General features: G+C 40.2%; 1 protein-coding gene across 3 annotated transcripts in view; it reads left to right on the top strand.

Moving 5' to 3' along the window:
- KCNQ1 (potassium voltage-gated channel subfamily Q member 1) overlaps positions 1 to 20163 on the top strand; it is a 359122-nt gene that overhangs the window by 251461 nt on the left and 87498 nt on the right. For all 3 annotated transcript variants that reach the window (XM_086472063.1, XM_086472061.1, XM_086472062.1), the window contains 3 exons: positions 4295 to 4389; positions 5074 to 5120; positions 5928 to 5989. In XM_086472063.1, coding sequence (XP_086328189.1) covers positions 4295 to 4389; positions 5074 to 5120; positions 5928 to 5989 — 204 coding nt within the window. The remainder of the gene's footprint in view (positions 1 to 4294; positions 4390 to 5073; positions 5121 to 5927; positions 5990 to 20163) is intronic.

The raw sequence follows: 20163 nt of genomic DNA on the forward strand, positions 1-20163 counted from the left end.
GCATTTGACTGACTAGAATGGGACTATTCAGTTCGTACTTAAAACTTGTTTGTACTCGGTATCCCGGTTGCTAATCTGGCTTCTCGGTTGTACTCTCACTTTTGCATCTGCAAAAGGCCTGGTCCTGGCCATCCACAAAATCCCTCAACAAGGTTGTCTCTCCTCCTTCATTAGTCTTTCTCCTTCCTGAGCTATCAATATTAGCTGTTACCAAAGAATCAAAAATGTCAGTTAGGCTGAAGTGAAATTTATCTCACGTCACTCCTGCGTCCAAGGGATACTTGCTGCTGTGGCTGTCAGAAGCAGAATCTCCCACTAGGAATGTATGTGGGATATCTGATACTTCTCCATAATTTCTGAATACAAGGTTATGCCCAGCTTTAAAGATTTGGAGAGCACCAAAGGTACAGTTTTCAAAATCACTAAGTAACTTAATGCACAAAGTCACCTTGAAACTCAAGCCACAAGGTGCTTTTGAAAATCTCCCCTGTAATTACAAGATAGCTACTGTCGTTGTTCTTTCCTCAAAAGTATGTTGTAAATCTGCTTCTTTGTTCTATTGTATGCACATAAAATAGTCATAAGAAATTAAAACGTTTAAACACGTGCCAAGTAGCGACTATACAGTTTCTAATAACCAGTCCAATGCAGTAGCTGAAATTAAGATAAAGCAGAAGATGCAATTTAAAAATGTCTCTTTCACCATTTAAGAGGTCTGCATAGCTGTTTTCTGGTAGATACTTGCCCTCTAAGCTTCTCGTGTTTATATGAAATGTATCTTCCTAAAAGAAAATTCAGATTAATTTTTTCTATAATTACTGAAAAAAACCCCAAATTTCAGCTGAAGTCCATTGGACTATTTATGCTTAAAATTAGCTGGAACATGAGTAATTGCAAAGCCAGCACTTAAAAGCAGTATTTTTTAAAGATGCCTCTGAAGCTTTTGGGAAGGGGAAGCATAGGAAGAAGGAGAGGAAGAGGAAAATTTTGCAAAATAGTTCCCAGCATGAACCCAGCATGGTTCTTAAACTATACCAGCTGTTTGCAGGATACACCTGTATGCCTAAATTTGCCTCGATACTTTTTTTTTTTTTTTAAGAGCTCAGTTAATAACAGGGGGTGATGGCACCACAAGGACAAAAGTCAGTTAGAAAGCAGAGCCTTCCTGTTTAAAAAAATTAAATCAAATAAATAAAGAGAAGCTAAACCAGGATACAAAGAAGTTTCAAAGGACATGAAAAGCAATTCTTTGTGAAGCATCACACTTGGGCATCATTTCCTTTTTAAAAGAAGGGGAGAAGTTTATGCTCTGTTTTAAAGTCCAGGTTTGAATATAGTCCATACGATGATGTCCATGGAAGAACCCAGCATAATATAATAAAGAATTAACACCGGGTTTATGGATGTGATTATGCTCCTGTAAAGTCTGTAGGACTATTTCAAATTGTGTTGGAAAGATCATATTCTACTAGTGCAACACAAGTCCTGTGCATCAGTGAAGGTAAATGGCTCACCTTTAAGTAAGAATTCTGTATATTATAGGGAAAACAGTACTTAGAAATTAATGATTTTCTCAGCTTTGTTCACCCCAGCTACCAAACATGAATCTCATATATTAGTTATAAATCAGATGTCTTCAGCACAGTCTAACCTTACAATTGAATTTCAGAAAGAAAATCACCATACGCTGTTATTCCATTAGCTGGATTCATGAGTAATAACCTTTGTCTTCCAGTTAGGAAAGTTTCTAAGTGTCTTAAGACTTAGGCACATGGATACAACTGTGATATCCACCACAGATCCAGAGTCTGGGAGTTTGATCTGGTGTCCCATTGTCACTTTGAAATCTCTTTTTTTTGTTCTCCTTCCATATAAATTCTTCCTGTTAAGTAAAGCAGTTTCCTTCTAAAGTATGTTTTTAACTTGTGTTATTTTTTCACCATGGCAAATAGTCTATACATAGCATGAACTAAAAATACAGGTTGCAGTTCCACTAGTGACGCGAGTAACCATTGCCTGGTTTGTTACAATTTCGCTGGAAAATCTTGCATTTATAGTCTTATAATTCATCATCTTATGTAATTCATTTGTCATGGTATGAATCATGAATTGTGTTTGTAATCTTTTCTAATCTCCATACTGGGCTGTACCAAACAATGTATTTCAGAGTGTCCTATGCTTCAAAGGATGTTCTACCCATTTTATTTGACTGTTATTTGGTTACATTTTCCAGAAATTCCCCTTGCAGGGATTCCTCTCTCCCTTTCCCGGGTCTGCCTTCCTGCGCATGCAGTTACTAGGGAACAGCCATGGCCACCAGTGTATGTTTAATATTTGGCGTTGGCTTTTGTGCCTTTTGCAAACTTTTGTATGTGATTGGAGAGATTTTAGCTTGTGTAAGAAGATTTTTGCCGTGAGTATTGCTTAATTAGCAGAGACGAAGGAAACAGAAGTCGTCAAGGAAAGCTGTGGGGCTGGCTTCTACTTTTGTTTCTTCAGTACTCATCCATTGCCTGATACAGGCTTTTTTCCTTTTACAAAACTAATGTGTTGTCGACATCAAGGGTATTTTCTCTTGAAAGATCAGCTTTCAATACCAAATAATTACAGAATAATCAGTAGTGACCATTAAATACTCTGCCCTACTCAGAAATTAAGCTTCATTCATAATTCTGTACTTCAGGTTTTCAGTTGCTGTTTTAAAGAGAAAGAAGCAGCCCAGTAAATGCAAAACAGGCAGGGACTTACCTACTCTTTCTGCTCTCAGACACCTGCATCAGAGTGCAAGGATGGCAGGAGAAAGCTCTGCGTCGTCATTCTTACTGAACAGCTTTTCTGAACCTTCAGTGTTCGAGCTGATCTTGCAGATTTGTCTGTTGCTTATTTATAGTACAAAAATAATCCAAGAATTCCTTTTTTTTATATCATCATGTTTACAGTACTAGTCCATGGAAAAACTTATGGGCTTATGCCATCATTGAATCATACTTCTTTCTTTGTAGATGTTAGTTATGATTTATATGTGTGTAAGCAGTCGAGGTTCTTGGGAATTCTTCTGTGTGCTCTTTGGTTAGATTGAAGCAATTCCCATTCCTGTTTAGCCTTCCACTAGAGTATCTTGCGTTCACCCAAGGTTTGCGGTTGGCTTTCAGGAATCTGGCAGACTGAAATATATTTTGTTCGATGAAGTGATATTATTAAAGTAATAACTCCTAAAATGTGGGAGCTACCTCCCAGGCAGGTGCAGGGAACGGCATGAAGATGCCACAGCCTGTTTTTTATACTGTATCCCACTTGCCTTTGGTTTAAAAAAGAAGGTATTTGTGGCATGGAATTGAGGAAAACCTACAGCATTTGAAATAAGTTTAAGCAGTGCAGAGGCATCTCCTGCTTTTGAAGTACAGGTGACAAAACATTTCTGAGACCTCAAACAGGATACAAATTCTGGTATGTTAGAAGCTGCCACTGTAAACTCTTTTCTTTGTTCTCAAAAGATGCAAGAAAGGAATGCAGTGTTACCGAGATTTTTACCAAACCTTGAAAATTACTACAGAGTATCTATAGACAGCATAATGAATGAGTCAGAAATATAGAATCACAGACTGGTTTGGGTTGGAAGGGGGCTTAAAGGTAATCTAGTTCCAACCCCCTGCCATGGGCAGGGACATCTCCCACCAGACCAGGTTGCTCCAAGCCCGATCCAGCCTGGCCTTGAGCACTGCCAGGGAGGGGGCAGCCACAGCCTCTTTGGGCAGCCTGTGCCAGTGTCTCACCACCCTCACAGAAAAGAACTTCTTCCTAACATCTAATCTACATCTCCCCCCTTTCAGTTTGAAACCGTTACCTCTCATCCTATCACCGCACTCCCTGATCAAGAGTCCCTCCCCACCTCTCCTGTAGCCACCTTCAAGTACTTGAAGGCCACTCTAAGGTCTCCCCGGAGCCTTCTCTTCTCCAGGCTGAACAACCCCAACTCTCAGCCTGTCCTCACAGGGGAGCTGCTCCAGCTGCTGAGCATCTTCATGGCCTTCTCTGGACCTGCTCAAGCAGGTCCGTGTCTTTCCTGTGCTGGGGGCCCCAGAGCTGGACGCAGCACTGCGGGTGGGGTCTCACCAGTGGAGCAGAGGGGGAGAATCACCTCCCTCGACCTGCTGGCTTATTGTTTATTGTTACTGTATCGTTTGACTGATTTGATTAGCACCTTTAAGAAAAAGTTTTCTACCAAATCGTAACTTTTAAGTGTTACTACATCCTTGTGGCTTAAAGGCATGGGTTTTGGTTTTTTATTTTTCAGCAAGCTAGAAAGCCCTATGATGTCCGAGATGTTATTGAGCAGTATTCGCAGGGCCACCTCAACCTGATGGTGCGGATCAAGGAGTTACAGAGGAGGTATGTCAATAAAGTTCAGTGTCTGAACAGCAGTGAAGGGATGTTTGTAATTAAGTCAGTGATTTGGGCTGGGGATCAAAACCTGGCAGGATTACAGATGCCATATTGGTAGGACTGCAAAGTTATGGAACATAAAGTGGCATTCAAGTAAGGTTTTCTTTTCACACAGGAAGGAAAAGGCAAAGAGCTTAAAAATCTGATCATCAGGACTTAGAATTTTCATTATACTGACATGTATTGCCTCAGTCCCTGCTGGCTTTGACTATACGCTGTAACCCCTGTATGTTAGGGGCTGTATTATACATACAGAGTGAAATACTGTCAGCTGCTCTGGTGGAATTGCACTTATGAGCAAACTAAGAGATAACAGATAGATGCACCAAGCAAGCTGCCGAAGAACAAGGAAAAGAAGAAACAACGCTGTTCACGTGGAAAAATGTTGGGCATGGTAAAACTTTACAGTGGTTGAAGAAGCTAAAAACGAATCTAAGCCTAATCCCATTTTGTTGTTATTTTTTTAATTTCAAACTATTCATAGCCCAAAGTGACTGCGACACAGTACAAACCAGAACTACTTGAACTTCAATTTGCTTATTTGTGAAGAGGTCTCCTGCTCCAGCTAGAGAAAGTGAAGATGCTGGTTCAGGCTGATAAAAACTAAAAATTATTCTTTTTGTTTTGTAGGTTGGACCAATCCATAGGGAAGCCATCTCTTTTTATCTCTGTCTCAGGTCAGTTAATATGAAGGATGTGTCTAAAGTTAATCTGATGAAGATACAATTAATGGAAAATACTTGTTAAAATACTTTTTATTTTGTTGCCAAATTTTTAAACAGTGCCAACCAGTTGTGGTCTGAAGTTTAGGCATCCGCAATAATATTTAGTCATCAACACCTTTAAAATAGGGTCGTCATTATTTAGACATTTAAGGCACCTACTTTGAATGAAGTTTTCAAAGTGTTGGCTCTAATCTCTCCAAAACTCACTGTATTTTCAATGACATGGTGTGCTATGCTTACAGAGTTCCTATATAATGTTCACATAGAGCTTTGATAGCTTTGAAAGAGACTGGAAAAGCAGCACAAAGTACTGCGTTTGTTTGCAACAAGTCTGGCTGATTAAAACTCTCTGTTAATGTCATATTCAAACTCATGTTTCTACTTAGTTTATAGGGGGAAAAAAAATGAAATGTTACCAAATGCATTGTTCAAGTTGGCTGTAGAGTCTTTTGCATAGCACCAGATTGTTTTTAAATAGCAATTAAAACATTAACTAAATTGGGAACAGTTTTGTTCTCCCGGGTTAAAGCGTAAAACTAAGGTGGAAAGTGCCTTAAACTTAAGAGCTATTAAAAGCCATGGCATGGGCTAGTGCTATAAAAAGAAACAAAAAGCTGCTTTTAAGGAATAGAACTACCAGCCTGGCAAAGGTGTTCAGTTACACTGCGTTGGTGGGCTAGTTAAACACACCCTGTTGTGGCTTGCTGGTATTTTGTTATACCACCACATATTAATTTGAAAATGTTTCTTGTTCCACAGAAAAAAGTAAAGATCGAGGGAATAACACGATTGGTGCCAGGCTGAACAGAGTGGAGGACAAGGTAAGTCTCAGTTAGACTGGCAGTGAATGAGGACATGGTCTGTGATCGAACAGTGCTTGTTTCAGAGGATGTGGGGAAAAATTCAGCTTAAAATAGAGTTGAATGCCTGGCTTTTCCAGGTGATGGAGAGTAATTTTTGTGCTAGATTGCATTTTGGGTTCTTTCTTGACATTTTAACAGAATAAGAGAAAAACAGACTTTAATTGACTTTGGTCTTTTTTGGTACTCACCTGGGGTTTTGGGTTTTAATTGTATATATTACACAAGTCTCAGTGCTCTACTTCCTTCCTCCACAACAGATAAAAGGCTCTGTTCCTCTAGTACCTCAGTATATCACGGTCCCTAAGATTTCCCTTTGATCGTTGCTCTGTTGTTTACATAACTCCACCTACAATTCCTTAGAGAGAACGATAGCAAACCTTGTTCTGTCCTGGTTTTCATTCCTTATCACAAACGGAGTTTCTCCTTTCAAGTGACGTGAAGCCAGAGAAAATCAGGCTTGTTCTATAATCTCAAATTAATAGTTCGGTGCTTTGTAACCCTTTATTTCAATGCTGCCTGTGCTTGAAAAATTAGGTGACACGTTGAGGCTATGTCATTTTTACAAAACATAGGTTTGCCTATGTTGGTATTAAAGAAAGAAAGGGAAAGTTAAGAGAAATGGTTTGAATTCTTTACTGATCTCTTATAGAGATTTGGTAAGGGGGTGAAAGAGTTTCTTTACCTTAGGATTATTTCACTCATATATCTAAACTGTTCATTCGGTGTTAAGGAGTGAAAATTTTTCTTGAGGAATAGAACTCTCTGTGTTCCTTCCTCAACTGGAAGTATGAGATAACCTCATTAAGGATTTCTTCTGAAGAAATAGCCAGCAAATATTCTGCAAACAAAAAGAGATGTGAGCAACACATCCCAAAGGATGCAAACTGAGCACCCAGATCTGTACTGAGTCACTTGTGACATATCTGTTCCTTACACATTTCTCCTTAAATACTTACGGTAAACTTGAATGCTAGTACTCAGAACTGCACGTCAATCGATTGGAAATAAATGGCATTTTAAAGGGAACAGGTGCCTTTTGGTATATAGTGTGATGCACAGAAAGAGTGAAGTAGAAGATAAGAAGGTACAGTGCATTTTGCACGAAGAAGAACCACTGTGCAGTGCTTGCTCAGACCTGTGGTTGTAAGTGTTCTCACACGTGGAAGCCCTGTCCAGAAAGTTTGGATTACATTTACTCATTTTCTCTCTCTAATGTCAACTAAAAGCGTGGAACGTTAAAAAATGTCTTGTGACTTGTGACAAAGAGCAATGACTTTTCAGTTTGGAGAAATAATTCTCTAATGACAGCTAAAATAGCTTCTCAGTGCTATTTGTAAAATCTCCAACGAGCCTGGGAAAGCTTTGGTGTGGTAGTGGCTCAGAGATAAGCTGTTTTGGGGTTATTAATTACTCTTTTTACATCCTTACAAATAAGTACACCATGAATTTATAGTGACTGTTGGTTTAGGTCTTGTAATGGGACTGTAAAACACTCCTTGTTTAATTTTAGTATAGCTGGGTTAAATTTTAGCCTTGTTTTAAGTAACAGACCCGTCTTTCTTTGCAGTTGCATGAGGTCATCTGTGGTTTCAGAGTTATATGTTATCTGCGCTATACAGCTAGTCCTATCTGCAGGAATTTTATCTGAAAGTAGCCGAAGGGCTAAAAATAGAGAATTTCGGTTGGACTCAGCAAACAGTGGTACACATGACAACACACTGGCAATGCTGAAATCACATTTTTACTGCAGCTGCAGATGGTGGCCAAAGCTAGTTTTCTGGTATTTTTACTCTCAGAGATTGGCCTTCGCTTTCCTGTAAAGTACACAGTACATGGTGTGCTTTCAACGTACAATTAATACTTCCTGAGCTGAGCACTATGTAAAGGTTATCTGTATCAGCTGGTTTTTAAGGTGACTACATATTTTGAACAGTTACATCCCATTTGGTTTGTGAATTACTTTCAAATCTTGGATTTCTGAAGGAGAAATTTTCAGTGCTGCAGGCAAGTGTTAGTATCTAACCACCTTTTCTGCGTTTCAGAAGGCTCCTTTAAGTCATTTTAAAATGGGCTGTAGCCTTCTGAAGTTATTTGGACACTCCTGCTGCAGCAAGAAATTACACAGTATTTCCCATGCCACAAGAACAAGCTGAGTTGTTCTAACAGATCTTTCTCAATGATTGTTAGTGTGCTCCCTGCAGCAGAAGGCTCGTGTACAGTTGTCAGAAACTCTGTGTTAAAGCAGAAAGAGAAGAAACCCTGAAGTTCCACTTTTTTTTTAATTTTTGGTGCTTCTGCTTATAGATGTCTGCTGTCAGCACAGGATCTGCTACTCACACATCATAGAGCCAGAATCCAATTTTATCTGTATTCCTATAGGTTTTTGTGAAGGTGGATTTTAACTCAAGAAACATTTACAGATAAAGATAATTCTGTCTTCAGGAGTATTTCAGGTGTTTCTGGGACATCATGTCACTCTTGCAAAGCTTTTGTAATTGTGGCACAAGCGAACATGCCCTAGAGTCATATGTAATTTTTGCAAGCAACCGAAAAGGTGGTTTTGTAAAAGTAACTAGGCACTGCGCAACCTGGTAGGCCTTTGTGAAAAGAAATCACAATCTAACCTGTCATCACAGCACATTTTGGCTTTGCTGTTGTTCTCTGTTGCTTACAAACAGAGGGTAGCGAATGCCGTGTTCTGCTAAAGGTGTCCTGCCGTGGCTGAGCGCAGGCCCCTGCAGCGCCCGCAGCCCCATCTGCCGGGACACCCGCCGGCTCTGGGCCAGCGGGCGCGGAGCTGCAGCGGTGCAGTGCCCGGGCTGGCTCGCAGGCCCCGAGTCTGGGCGTGGAGGTGTGCCGACCCGGGCCCTCGGAGAATGTTGTTAGCACGATTGCGGCAGCGAATCGATTTATTTGCAGCGACCAGCCTTTTCTCTTTTTCTCCTGAAACATCTGTGAATTCAGCCTACCCTCAAGAAACCTGGCCACTGCTGGCCGGCTACCAAAGTCAAAATCAAAACCAGTTTTCCCAGCTCGGCCCAGCTGTGTGCGCAGTGCTGTTAATCCTCACGCAGACAGACTGCGTGCCAGCGGTTTAGTGCTGGGTGTGCCCGGCAGCGCGAGCCAGGAACAAGCCCGCAGTGCACTCAAGAACTTGTGTGTGCTACATCTGCTTTTTTCTTTTCACTGCTTTAATTTTAGCTTGGCTATAAATGACTGTAATGCTAGCTTTTTAGAATAAATTATTCTGTTCTTTTTCAACCTTTTGCCGACCATTAATTTAGGTATCACAGGCACAGCTTGCGCTTTTCAGGTCGTCAGCTGGGCTTGTTGCTTGGCTGCTCTAAGATAATTCATTCTTAAACATGGGCACTGCACAAAATTATCTAGAATACACAGCAAGGGCTAAAATTGACAGTCCCTGGACTCTCAACAGGCTGTCGTGCCTACGTACCAGACTGACCCAGATGTCAGTAGGACCTCCTAGAGCAGAACGGAACAGAACCGGGATTTACAAAAAAAAATTTTAAAACGATTCTGAGCAGTAGACATTATGCTCTCTTCTCTGTTAAGTTGTTTTAAAAATAGGACTTAACCTACTGCAATGGTTTGGACACTTTAAAATTTGCCTTTTAAGAGTAGTTATAGCAATCCAAAGCAACGTTCAGTGTGTCCGTTCTGTATCCTCAGAAATATTCCTGTATCTGACAGTAAGTACAGTATTAGTATCAGTATTGCCAAGGTCAGAACTAAAATCTCCTAATAGTCTTCTTAAGTTATACGGATCGTTAGGAGTGATGCTATCCACTGGCAAATTTTAAGTTGTAGATATTTAAATGGAGAGTTCTGTTTATATAGAAGGTATATGGTAGTGAGACATGTGACATCTTTTAATGTGCATCTGAAAATTCTGTGAGACAATATTCATTCCAAGCATATGCGCATTTGCGTGCTTACAGCTGAAAATGTGAACCCTTGTATTCTGGCTACTGCTAACCCAAAAAGCAACATGCAGGGCAGCACTGAACACAGAATCATTGCACTTATTTAGATTTTCTTTAAAAGCAGATAGCGCCACTTTTTAAATCAATTAAAAACAAATCTAGAATGGAAAACATCTACCCTAAAATAGATGCTACTGTGCTGCCTCTGTTGCCTGCTGGAAATCTGAACTGATCTTGGAAACCAAAACTGAAAGGAAGTTCTCTTCTTTGCACCATTCTCTTGAGTTCTGGTTACGGTGATTTGGTTTTCTGTCTTTCATCTACAACGTCTTTGACTGATTGTTAAATGTATAGATCCTGTGTTCAGTAAATCTGTAAGGATGCGATATATATTTGATAAATTTTTCACTGTAGGTGCTGAGTATGGAACTTTTAAAGAGAAATAAGTGCGAACAAAGACTGTATTTGAGGTGGCTTTCAAAAAGTGATGGAGACCTGTACGTTACAACATTTGTATATGTGGTATGATATTTTCTTCTGGCTAAATAATTTTCTGTATTTGTTTCACCAGAGCATTGATTCTATCCATACGTGTATTAAAAACCAGTGTGGCTGGAACCCCGTTAAACACAGTCCAGGTGAACAGAATGACTTAGCAATATAAGTCTGGGTCCAGTTTCTGGTTTACTCCTGCTCTTGCTTTCTAATCAACTAATAGTTCCCCATTGCAAAAGGTTTCATATCTAACTTACTTCTCTTGTTGATTTGCTCAAAAATACATGAACTTGAGTTATATCTTGCGGTGGAATTTCACTGTAATGTTAGTAAATTTGCTATTTTATTGTATGACAAGGTAAATTGTAATCATGCCATTTCTAATAATGAACTCCCAACCTATTTGATGCAGAAAGGTTTAGGACATGCTCCAGAGCCCCTTAAAGGTGGTAGGAGTCTTCCCTTTGACCTGGCAGGCTGTGAAGCAGGCCTTTTAATCAAAACATAAGGCAGCCTTGATGAGCTAACGTTTCAGCCTTCCTTTATCAGGGCAGGCAGACGCATTAAGCTTTATCAAAGTTGTACGCCTTTCAGAGAATTTTTTTCTTTTGGTTGTTGTGATACAGTAACGTGGATGTGTTACTGACGTGACAGCATTTCAGTCACAAATGGAAGTATAGATCTGTACATGTGTCTCGTTATTGGATGCTCCATATTTACAATCCTAAGAGCATGCAGTAGGTAATTTAACATTTTACTTAGAAAAGTGTTATCTCACCTACCTCTTCCTGCGTTCACAAATACCAGGTTTCGTGTTGACAGCTTGTTCACCTAAAAGAATTCTTTGTGTGTGGCCAGTCTTCCAATTTCATGTGAAATATCTGCATTATCTAACATAGAATCAAGCCTTGGTGGGGGTTTTTGGCCATTTTTAATGGCATTCTGTAGCCTGCGGGAACAGCTACTGTGATTCCTGGTGTAACATAGCAATTAGTGCAAACTTCAAAAAAGGCCTTGACTAACGATGGCAACCTTGCACATCAGTGTGCAACGGACAGGAACATTTTGTCTTTCTTTTTAGTTGAATAATGATGCTGAAAAATTTATGGTAAAAAACTGTCAAACAACCATCTGACTTTTCTGGTCAGTGCTGGAAAGCATGGGTAGAGCTGTGAGCTGTCAAGTGGAAGAGATGGCTTCGGAAAGTGTCTGGCACAGAAATATTCAGCATTTTGAAGGCTGAACATGCACCTGGGCAGTTCAGGTATTGAATACTGGCAGCTTCTGCAATAGGTGTGTAAGGATTTGTGTTCCCGATACCTAGAAGCAGAAATAAAAACTGTGGGTTTGGATGGAAATGTTAAAAGATACGCAAAATCAATAAAAATCAGAAGAACCACTGCCAAGCAGTTACTCATCTTGTATGTAGTTCTTGCAGTAATGCAGAAGTAATAACCTGGGGGATGTGGAGGAATATTAAGAGTCATGTGGAAGATTAAGTATCCCTATTAATTTAATCTTTAGTCTTTTTCCAGATGCTGAAGTACAAGCATACGGAAGCAATTTCAGTGCTGAGCTTTCTGATGGGGGATGCCCATTTTCTATAAATTGGACTACAACTAAGCACATCCTTCATCAATCTAGGCCATTAGGCAGCCTTACAATTTTAATAGCTTTTCCCTCACCAATCTGATAATATTTCAGTGGATTAACAAAACCTGCAGTTTTATATTTCCAGCATCCTATGCTTCCCATCTCCAGTAAAATAAAATTACTAGGTATACATGGTAAAAATGAAAACAAAAAAGAGTTACTTGTAGGATTCACTGCTGCCAGAAGCTTTGGTAGCCAGAATAGAAATTAACTGAGGGAGAGATTAGGCAAAGTCGTGGAGAAGGGCTCACTTGAGGATTATTAAACAGGATGTCTGTATGTAAACTCCAGTTTAGCAAGTGCTTTAAACAGTAGTCAGTGATGAGTTGGTTAAAAAAATGGAAAAGCATGATTTTATGTATATGTACTTTCTTACACTACTTTTTTAAGACTCTACTACAAGCCTTGCACCAGAAACAAGATAAACTTTAGTCATGTTCAGTATAGCCCTCTTTATGCTAGGTTGTTATACACAGCTGCTTGCTGCTGGATTTGGTCACCGTACAGCCCCACGCAGCTGAACGTTGCTGTACGGTGTCCTAGACCTGGTCTGTTTATGAAGGCCATGTAGGCAGACCCCTCTGCGTGTCTGGAGGACATTCATGGGAGTTTTTGCAGCACCATACCTTGAAGACTGTAAGGTCTTTGGAATAGCCTTCGCTTGCATCCATTTGTTAGCATTAATTTTATCTGCTTGACTGCAGCACAAATGAAAACCAATCAATTTTTTGCATTAATTTTAAAATTGTTTAATATACAGAGTGTTAAGTACTATCTATAACCTGCAGGATATTGTCTGAGTGCAGTAGCTTAGATAAAGTTACAGACCTGGCCCACAGAGCAGTGTTCCAGCTCTCGCGATGTTTTGTGGTCTGTTTCTGAAGTGTCAGCTCTTGGATCACAGGAAATGTGATTATATCAAAAACACAAATCTAGCATTGACTATCAATAGCCACAGACAGGATATTGCAGCTCATTAGCTTATTTGCAGGAATTGAGAGTATACGCTTCCTCAACGCTCTGAAATAAAGTTAAGCAAGACAAAATATTATCTTTATTCTAGAGACGAGTAACTGAAGGTAGTTCATGCTTGCACACAGTTGCTGTGCTAGTATTCAAAAGGAATGACTAACTAAGCTCTGGTCATTCAGTCACATGCAGGTATCTGTGATACTTCTCTACATATTTTATGAAAAGTAAAAAGGCAAAAGTGAAATACTCCTAAAGAGAAGACTTTCTGATTAAGTGAGCTACTAGAGATTTTACCCCAAATTTCTAACGTTTCTGGATGCAGACAGTAGTTGGGAAGCATGATGCTGAAGGCAGAATGTAAACGTTTACAAATACAAAGTGTTATATAGATTTCTTTTTTTTTTAATCTCATTGATTTCTTCCCTCTTTGAGATCTGATTAATGACTTTCAAATTCTTGCCATGGGCAATGGCTGCATGATTGTGATCTGTGTAGCTGTCTCCTTGCTTATTGAGAGCAGAAATCCCAGAGGAATTTTAGGTATCATGCGATATATGCTATAACACCTAGGAATTTGGGGGGGGAAATGGAGGCGTGAAATAATGCATTAACAGTTGATAGTTTTTTAAAGAATCTTCAGATTAGTTGCTGATTTGGAAATCAGCTGTTTGTGTTTGTATTTGAGTAGGTGTGCAAGTGGATGTAAGGTCTGCGAATGGAGATGGCTCCATCTTTTATTAAACCCCATAAACCCTGTTTTGTCTGGCATTCGAAGATAAACCAAGCAAGATTTGAAACATAGCCTCCATCATTCTTGTGCATAGACTGTTTACATTTGATGTGGAGTGGAAATGCGTGATGAGTATGCTGAGAGAGGATGTGGAGTTGTATGGACCAAATACCCTGTAGAGCGGAGAGAGAAAAGGGATTTAAGTGAACAACACATGTGCTCAGCGTGCTACACAGCAGATGTTTATTTGTCTTTCTTATAGGTTAAAGGAAAAGAAATGACCATGAGATCATCTCTGCATTTTGGTTTTGTGTGTGTGTGTTGCAGATGAGCGACCAAAAAGCATTCTAACATAAATGGCAAATTCTGGTTTTGGCACACTAGGATGAACCTCTACTGAAGTTGGACGCAATCAAAGTCGAAATTGTTCCTTGTCAAAGAACTGTTTTTAGAGCGATCCCGCTGGAAATGAAAAAAATTATTTTCATTTGCAGTTGAGTATCAGGGAGGGAAAGTGCATGGAGATGAAAGGACTCTATTCAGGCAGCAGTCTTTTCAGGTTGGAATCTATTCAGCTCTTGGAAAAGATTCAGAGTAAAGGAAGGTATACTCCCGTTCTTACACAAAGTCCATACCTGCTGTCACCCTATCTGCCCTCCTTGCCTGCCCCCCTCCACCCACACCACCCCCACCCCCCCAAATAAAAATTGCAAAACAGAAATGATCCAGTGCTGCTTAGATTGCAGGAAGAGAAACAGCCTTTGCTGCCTGACTCCTGCTTAGAGCTATGGGAGTCGAGGGAAGATAGGAAGAACAATAGGCAGTCGATAAAAGTAAAATATGAACGCCTGGTTCCAAGTATAGCTACCGCTCCTAGAGCTCAGGAAACCAAGATGACAAATAGAGTTTCCTCAGATCTTCTCTGTTCCTGCATCCTACCCACTGGGGTTGTGATAAAATCACAGTTTCGCTAAGAAAACCAAGATTTGCATTACTTCTGTAAAAAATCTATTAAAAATACGATGATGACAACGTCATACACATCTTTAAAGTATCCCACTGTTTCAGCAGTTAGTGCAGGGCTGGGAACCTGTGTCCCAGGTTCTCTTTCTATCCCAAAGTAACTCATGCTACACTTGATAGCTCCAGCGATCAGGCAGCAGCTCAACCTGGAGAGTGTGATTGCCCTTGTATGCCATGGGCGTGATCCTCTGATGAGCTGCTTCGCTTTAGGATGGACCTTCATTGTGGTAGCGTCATTATGTTCCTCATAGCACGACAGCTCCTGCTCTGGCAGATTAAACACACAAAATAGAGAGAGAAGGGGAAAAAGAAAATACTGTTTCCTTCTTTAACAGCTAAGGTGCAAGAAGCAACTTGTCTGAGGTATCACAGTGGCATCTGTGGCGCAGCCAGGAATTTAACGTAGGCCATGTCTGGGACTTAACCACAAATCAGCATTCCTTTTTGTTATTGTGTTTAAAAGCCCCTCTAGTTTTGAATAGTTATATTGGCCAGTGCAATGTTCAACATAATCGTAGCCCATTAATACTAAAACCGTCCAGTACTTGAGAACAGTGTATATAAACACATAAACCACACCAACCCAGCCAATATAAATGTACTAGGACTATTTTAGACAGTATATTTTAAATCATCTAGAAATTAATCTACTACTAACATCATTTTGTAGCCCAGGAGCCTAGGGGTGGAGAGGACTGAGCTTATTTACATGCCACAGAAACTGTCCTATGTATAGATAACTATACATGTAGTATTTAAAGCTGAACAAGTTATATTAAATCCTATATTTGCACAGTCAAGCAGACAGAAATATTTAAGTGAGTTCAAATATTCATGTAAGTTTCTATTTTAAAAGTCTTGGATCCAGCATTGCTTGCCATTGACCCTTCTGCGACATCTGTTAATCTTGGGTTTATTTCAATTTCTTTCTCTCTCTTTTTAAGCAGATGACTCCACTTAAATCAACACTTGGTTTCCATTAGACAGATAGAAGGTGATTCACTTAGTAATGTGCATCTTTATCTAGTTATGTCCTAATAGCCTTAATATATCAAGGAAGCTGCTGTGATTAACAGCCCTAAAGGCTTTGTCAGACACTCCACCTAATAAATACTGCCCTTTGTCCAGCCGTAGAAAGAGTGAATAAATACATCGTCTTTCTAAACTGAAAATGTGTACAGCCTTATAAATATTGTAAAATTATCCCTATAAAAAAATATATGTTGACAATAGAAATTACATCTACATATATGTCTATGTTTGTACACGTCTACCAATCCAAGTTTGGGTTGGCTCCTTGCCCTGCCTGGGCTGTCCTTTTTCTGTTTTATTGTTTCATGATGGAGCCACCATTCGTGTGTGATTTTCCTCCTGTTCACTTTGAGCTTTGTGCAGATTCTTTGATGGATCTTTGTCTCTGGTTGTCATAGGTTATCTGTCCCAGGGTAGTTGGATATGTGAATATTAGTTGTGCCACTCTAGTTAACGTTGGCAACAAAGACATCTGATTTGGCTTGATTATCATGTATGATAATCCTGACAAATGAGGCAGTCAGAAACACCAGGAGTAAAATATACTCCAAGTGTCAGCTTGAATGGAGGCGGGGATCCTTGCTTTGTCATACCTGAAGTTTTCTGGAAACTTTCTGGTTGTGCCACCAGTGTCTGTGATTGTACGCTGTAGTCATCAGGGCACCAAAGGAAGCCTTTATTCTGCTACTCCCCAGTTTCTAGAGAGTTTCAGCCGGAAGAGTTTTAGGGGAGGACACCTTAGAAAGGAAGCAGGCCAAGACAACTTTTGCTGCTCCTCAAAAAGCGACTGGCCGAGCCACAATTGTGGATCCTCTGCCTCTGTGTTTGCTTCATGTTACATAAGGGAGTTCTGGCCAAGCTTTGGGGTCAAATAATCAGTCCCACAGAGATGTTGCCATAAACCCCCAGCAGAATTTTGGTAGCCGAAGTGACTGGAGAGGAGCACAGTGCCTTTTTACTGATGCAAAGGAGCAGTGCTTTCTGCTACAGCCCAAACTTCACGCTTTTCCATCCAACGCAGTGCACTGCAGGCACGCTGCCCTGGGGCCCAGAGATCCATCTAGCAGCATTTAGGTGGCACTGCATCCACACATGCCTTACTCCTTGGGCACAATGCTTTGCGAAGGTCCAGCTGTTCCTGGTTTGAGCAGGGACAGCACTGGTTCAGCTATCTTTGCAGCAGGCTTCTGATTGTAGCTGGCTTGACACGATGCTCCCAATGAATGGGTTGTTCATAGGCTGCTCCAAGATAGTGTTTGACAAAGCTGGTTTTGAATACGAGCCCTCTGAATCTCTGTGCAGAGGAATTTCTGAATCTCCTAGAAGCTAGAAAAAGAGGCAGTGGAAAGTAGTTTCCTTTGCATGGAGAAAGGAGAGGAGGAGGAGGATCATGGTGCTACACTTGAGAACGAAAAGAGCAGTGATTCCTACAAACAAGGTCACCTTCATTTTGTTTTCTGTGCCCTGGCTGTACAATTTCAGTGAAAAATCAATACAGATCATCATACCGGACCTGAAACAGAAGGAGAACTTTTGTTTGTTTGTTTGGAGTGGGTTTTTTGGTTATGAGTAGTTGTGGTAAATCCAGAGAGCCAATTTATTTCCTTTTTTTCTCTGTCCCTTTGATATTTATTATCAGTGAATGACACAGGCCAGCTACACATTAGAGGAGTGTGAATTATACCATGAAACAAAGCCCTAAAAACAATTTACCTTTATTTTTCCACACTGAAGTTCTCCATCCGTACATTTCCCCACACCATTCCTGAGAGAGGCTTGTGCTAATCAATAACTATGAAGCAAGTAAGTGTTGAACTAGTAAGTGTAGCAGAAAAACTTAGAGAAAAATTGATTGTTCCGTCTTTGGAGGCACAGACAGAGATGCACTCAGGGAGTTGAAGTCTTTGGGATTTATGGCCTCTTTGCAGTGCAGAAACATTATAATGTAATGAAATTAGTCCAGCCCCCACCTTGACAATAATTTAAGTTGATTTTTCTCTCCAGCTGCCCTGTACTTCTCCACAGCTTTGACCTGTATCGTAACCTTGAACAGGCATCTTCACCCCTCGCAGCTTCTGCTCCTGAGCAAAGCCTGGAGTCCTGATCTAGGCTGTAAGCTCTCTGAGCTCCAGCCTTGTCATGTGTTTAGATGGGACTTTTCTGTTTTCCAGTGGTGCTGGAATTTGGATATTATCAATCCCAAACAGTAAAACAGTATTCTAGCCTGGAAGATTTGTGTATTATAGATCCCTAGGCCTTTAAACATAAAATAAAAACAATGTAAGTACAGCAGTAACAAATCAAAATATAGGTATTTTCTATGCTAGATAAATAAATAGTAGTACTCTAAAAACCAGTAAAGAACTTCAGAAATCATCATAGAAAAATGTGGGTTCATCCATTTTTGTAGTATGATTGTACTGGGGGGGAGGGGGGGGGGGGCACAGGACACACCAGTTACCAAGATGAATTATTAGAGGTATATTGGGTTAAATCTAAGTCCAGAAAAATGCAATTGCTACATATATAGTACTATTTCCAAAATTTTGTGAGAGGGTTTGATCACTGTTTCTTCTGGAGGAAGTTATTGCTAACCTTGGAAAAGGCAGGCAGGCTAACTTTAAATTGCAGTTCCTTCTGGCAGAAAGCTCTCACAAGTCTATTATTGATTTACAATAAAAGTGAGTGTTTTGAGTAATTTAGATTACTTCTTTAAAGACGTGTAAGTATTTCTTCAGAGTAAATTGACACACTCAGAAATGCTTTCTTTTTAGGTGACGGGTGGAAAAGTGTAGGAATCGTACCAATATTTTAGTGAGCAAAGCATCCAGGAAGCCCTTGGGAGAATATGATACACATCAGTTTGAGACAGCTAGATATCTTTTTTAGATGATCTGAGAAAGCTAACACAAATTGAAGGTGGTATGAAGGTAAGGGCAGAGACTGGTTTAATCAGAGGTTTAATTAAGGATGAAGTTGTATTAGCTAAGCTCAGTGGGCAATTATCGGGCAATAACTCATGGAATAGGGATCTTCTCTCCTTCCTCTGTCATTTCTACATCCTCCTCTCACTGCTGAATAGCTCTCCTTGTGTGAGGCTGAGGGAGCTGGGGCCAGAGTGTGTCTCCTTGCTGTGTTAGTGAGTACTATACTGAATCCTGTGACATCTGTGAACTTGCAGCAGCTTGAACCTCGCTTCTAACGTGGATCCCAGAGCAGCTGGAGTGCGTTATTAAAAAAACAAACAAACAAACAAAATGGTGCCAACAAATAAAAATTCCTTTCCAGTTTAAAGAAAAAAAAATGTCTAGTAAAGGGTCAGAGCACATCCAAAAGCTCCTTCGGTGTTGTCCTGATTCTCAGCGATGCAGAAGGTAGGAGGTAATGTTGGAAGCATCTGAGAGAGCTCTCTCTGGCAGGGCAGTGTGCATGCACAGTTATACAGACTCCTGTTTACCTCTGGCAAGGCTTGGGCTCGGAGAACTGTAAGGTTTTCTGAGCCCTGTTTTAAACCCAAAAGAAGTAAAAGTCCTTTTACAATGCAAAATGCCATTTTCTTCTGCTTTACTGTAGAAAATCCCCTTCTCCATTGAAACTGAGAAGTCTGCACTCCATAGTAAAAATAATAGTGAGGATTATTATAAAAGACTCAGGTTATTTCTGCCGTCCTCCTAAGCTTTCTTTCATTTCATCATAGGTTTGTTTTGTACAGAAAGGAAGCTGTGAGATACACACATTGATCAGAAATCAGCCGTGCTTTCATCGCAGTCCTGAAGCTATCGGTGGGCTTGCTGCTACAGGTGTCTGCAGGCACCTTGTGCTGTAGTACAGTAGTGTTATGGCTTTGGAGGCTCAGCTATTTTAAATCATAGTAGTGACACAGTATGCATGCTTTCTTTCAAAAAGCCTGGGCGAGCCACGCTGAGTTGATTTGCTTGGCACACTGTGCACCTATAATTTTGTCTTATATTTTGTAATGTAGGTATCTGGGCATAGAATCAAAAAGCTCCACTGGATATATAAGAAATTTTGAAAGAAAAACACAACAATAAACACATTCTTTGCTTTTAGATTGATAATATTCCTATAACAGCTATAGATGTTTAAGAACCAAGAAGGTTACTGGGGGGAAAAAAGGAAAAAGAAATATTATATTTGTGGGGGACGTTTTGAGGGTTTTTTGGCAAGACCATCCAGGTGTTCTGTTAGTGAATTTTTCTACCATGATTTTGGTCCTCTGCTAGTGTGCTTACAGTGACTGGGTTACTCATGACAGCTAGAAA

Source organism: Leptosomus discolor, chromosome 12 (genome assembly GCF_034619465.1).
Source record: "Leptosomus discolor isolate bLepDis1 chromosome 12, bLepDis1.hap2, whole genome shotgun sequence".
Classification (NCBI taxonomy): Eukaryota; Metazoa; Chordata; class Aves; order Leptosomiformes; family Leptosomidae; genus Leptosomus; species Leptosomus discolor.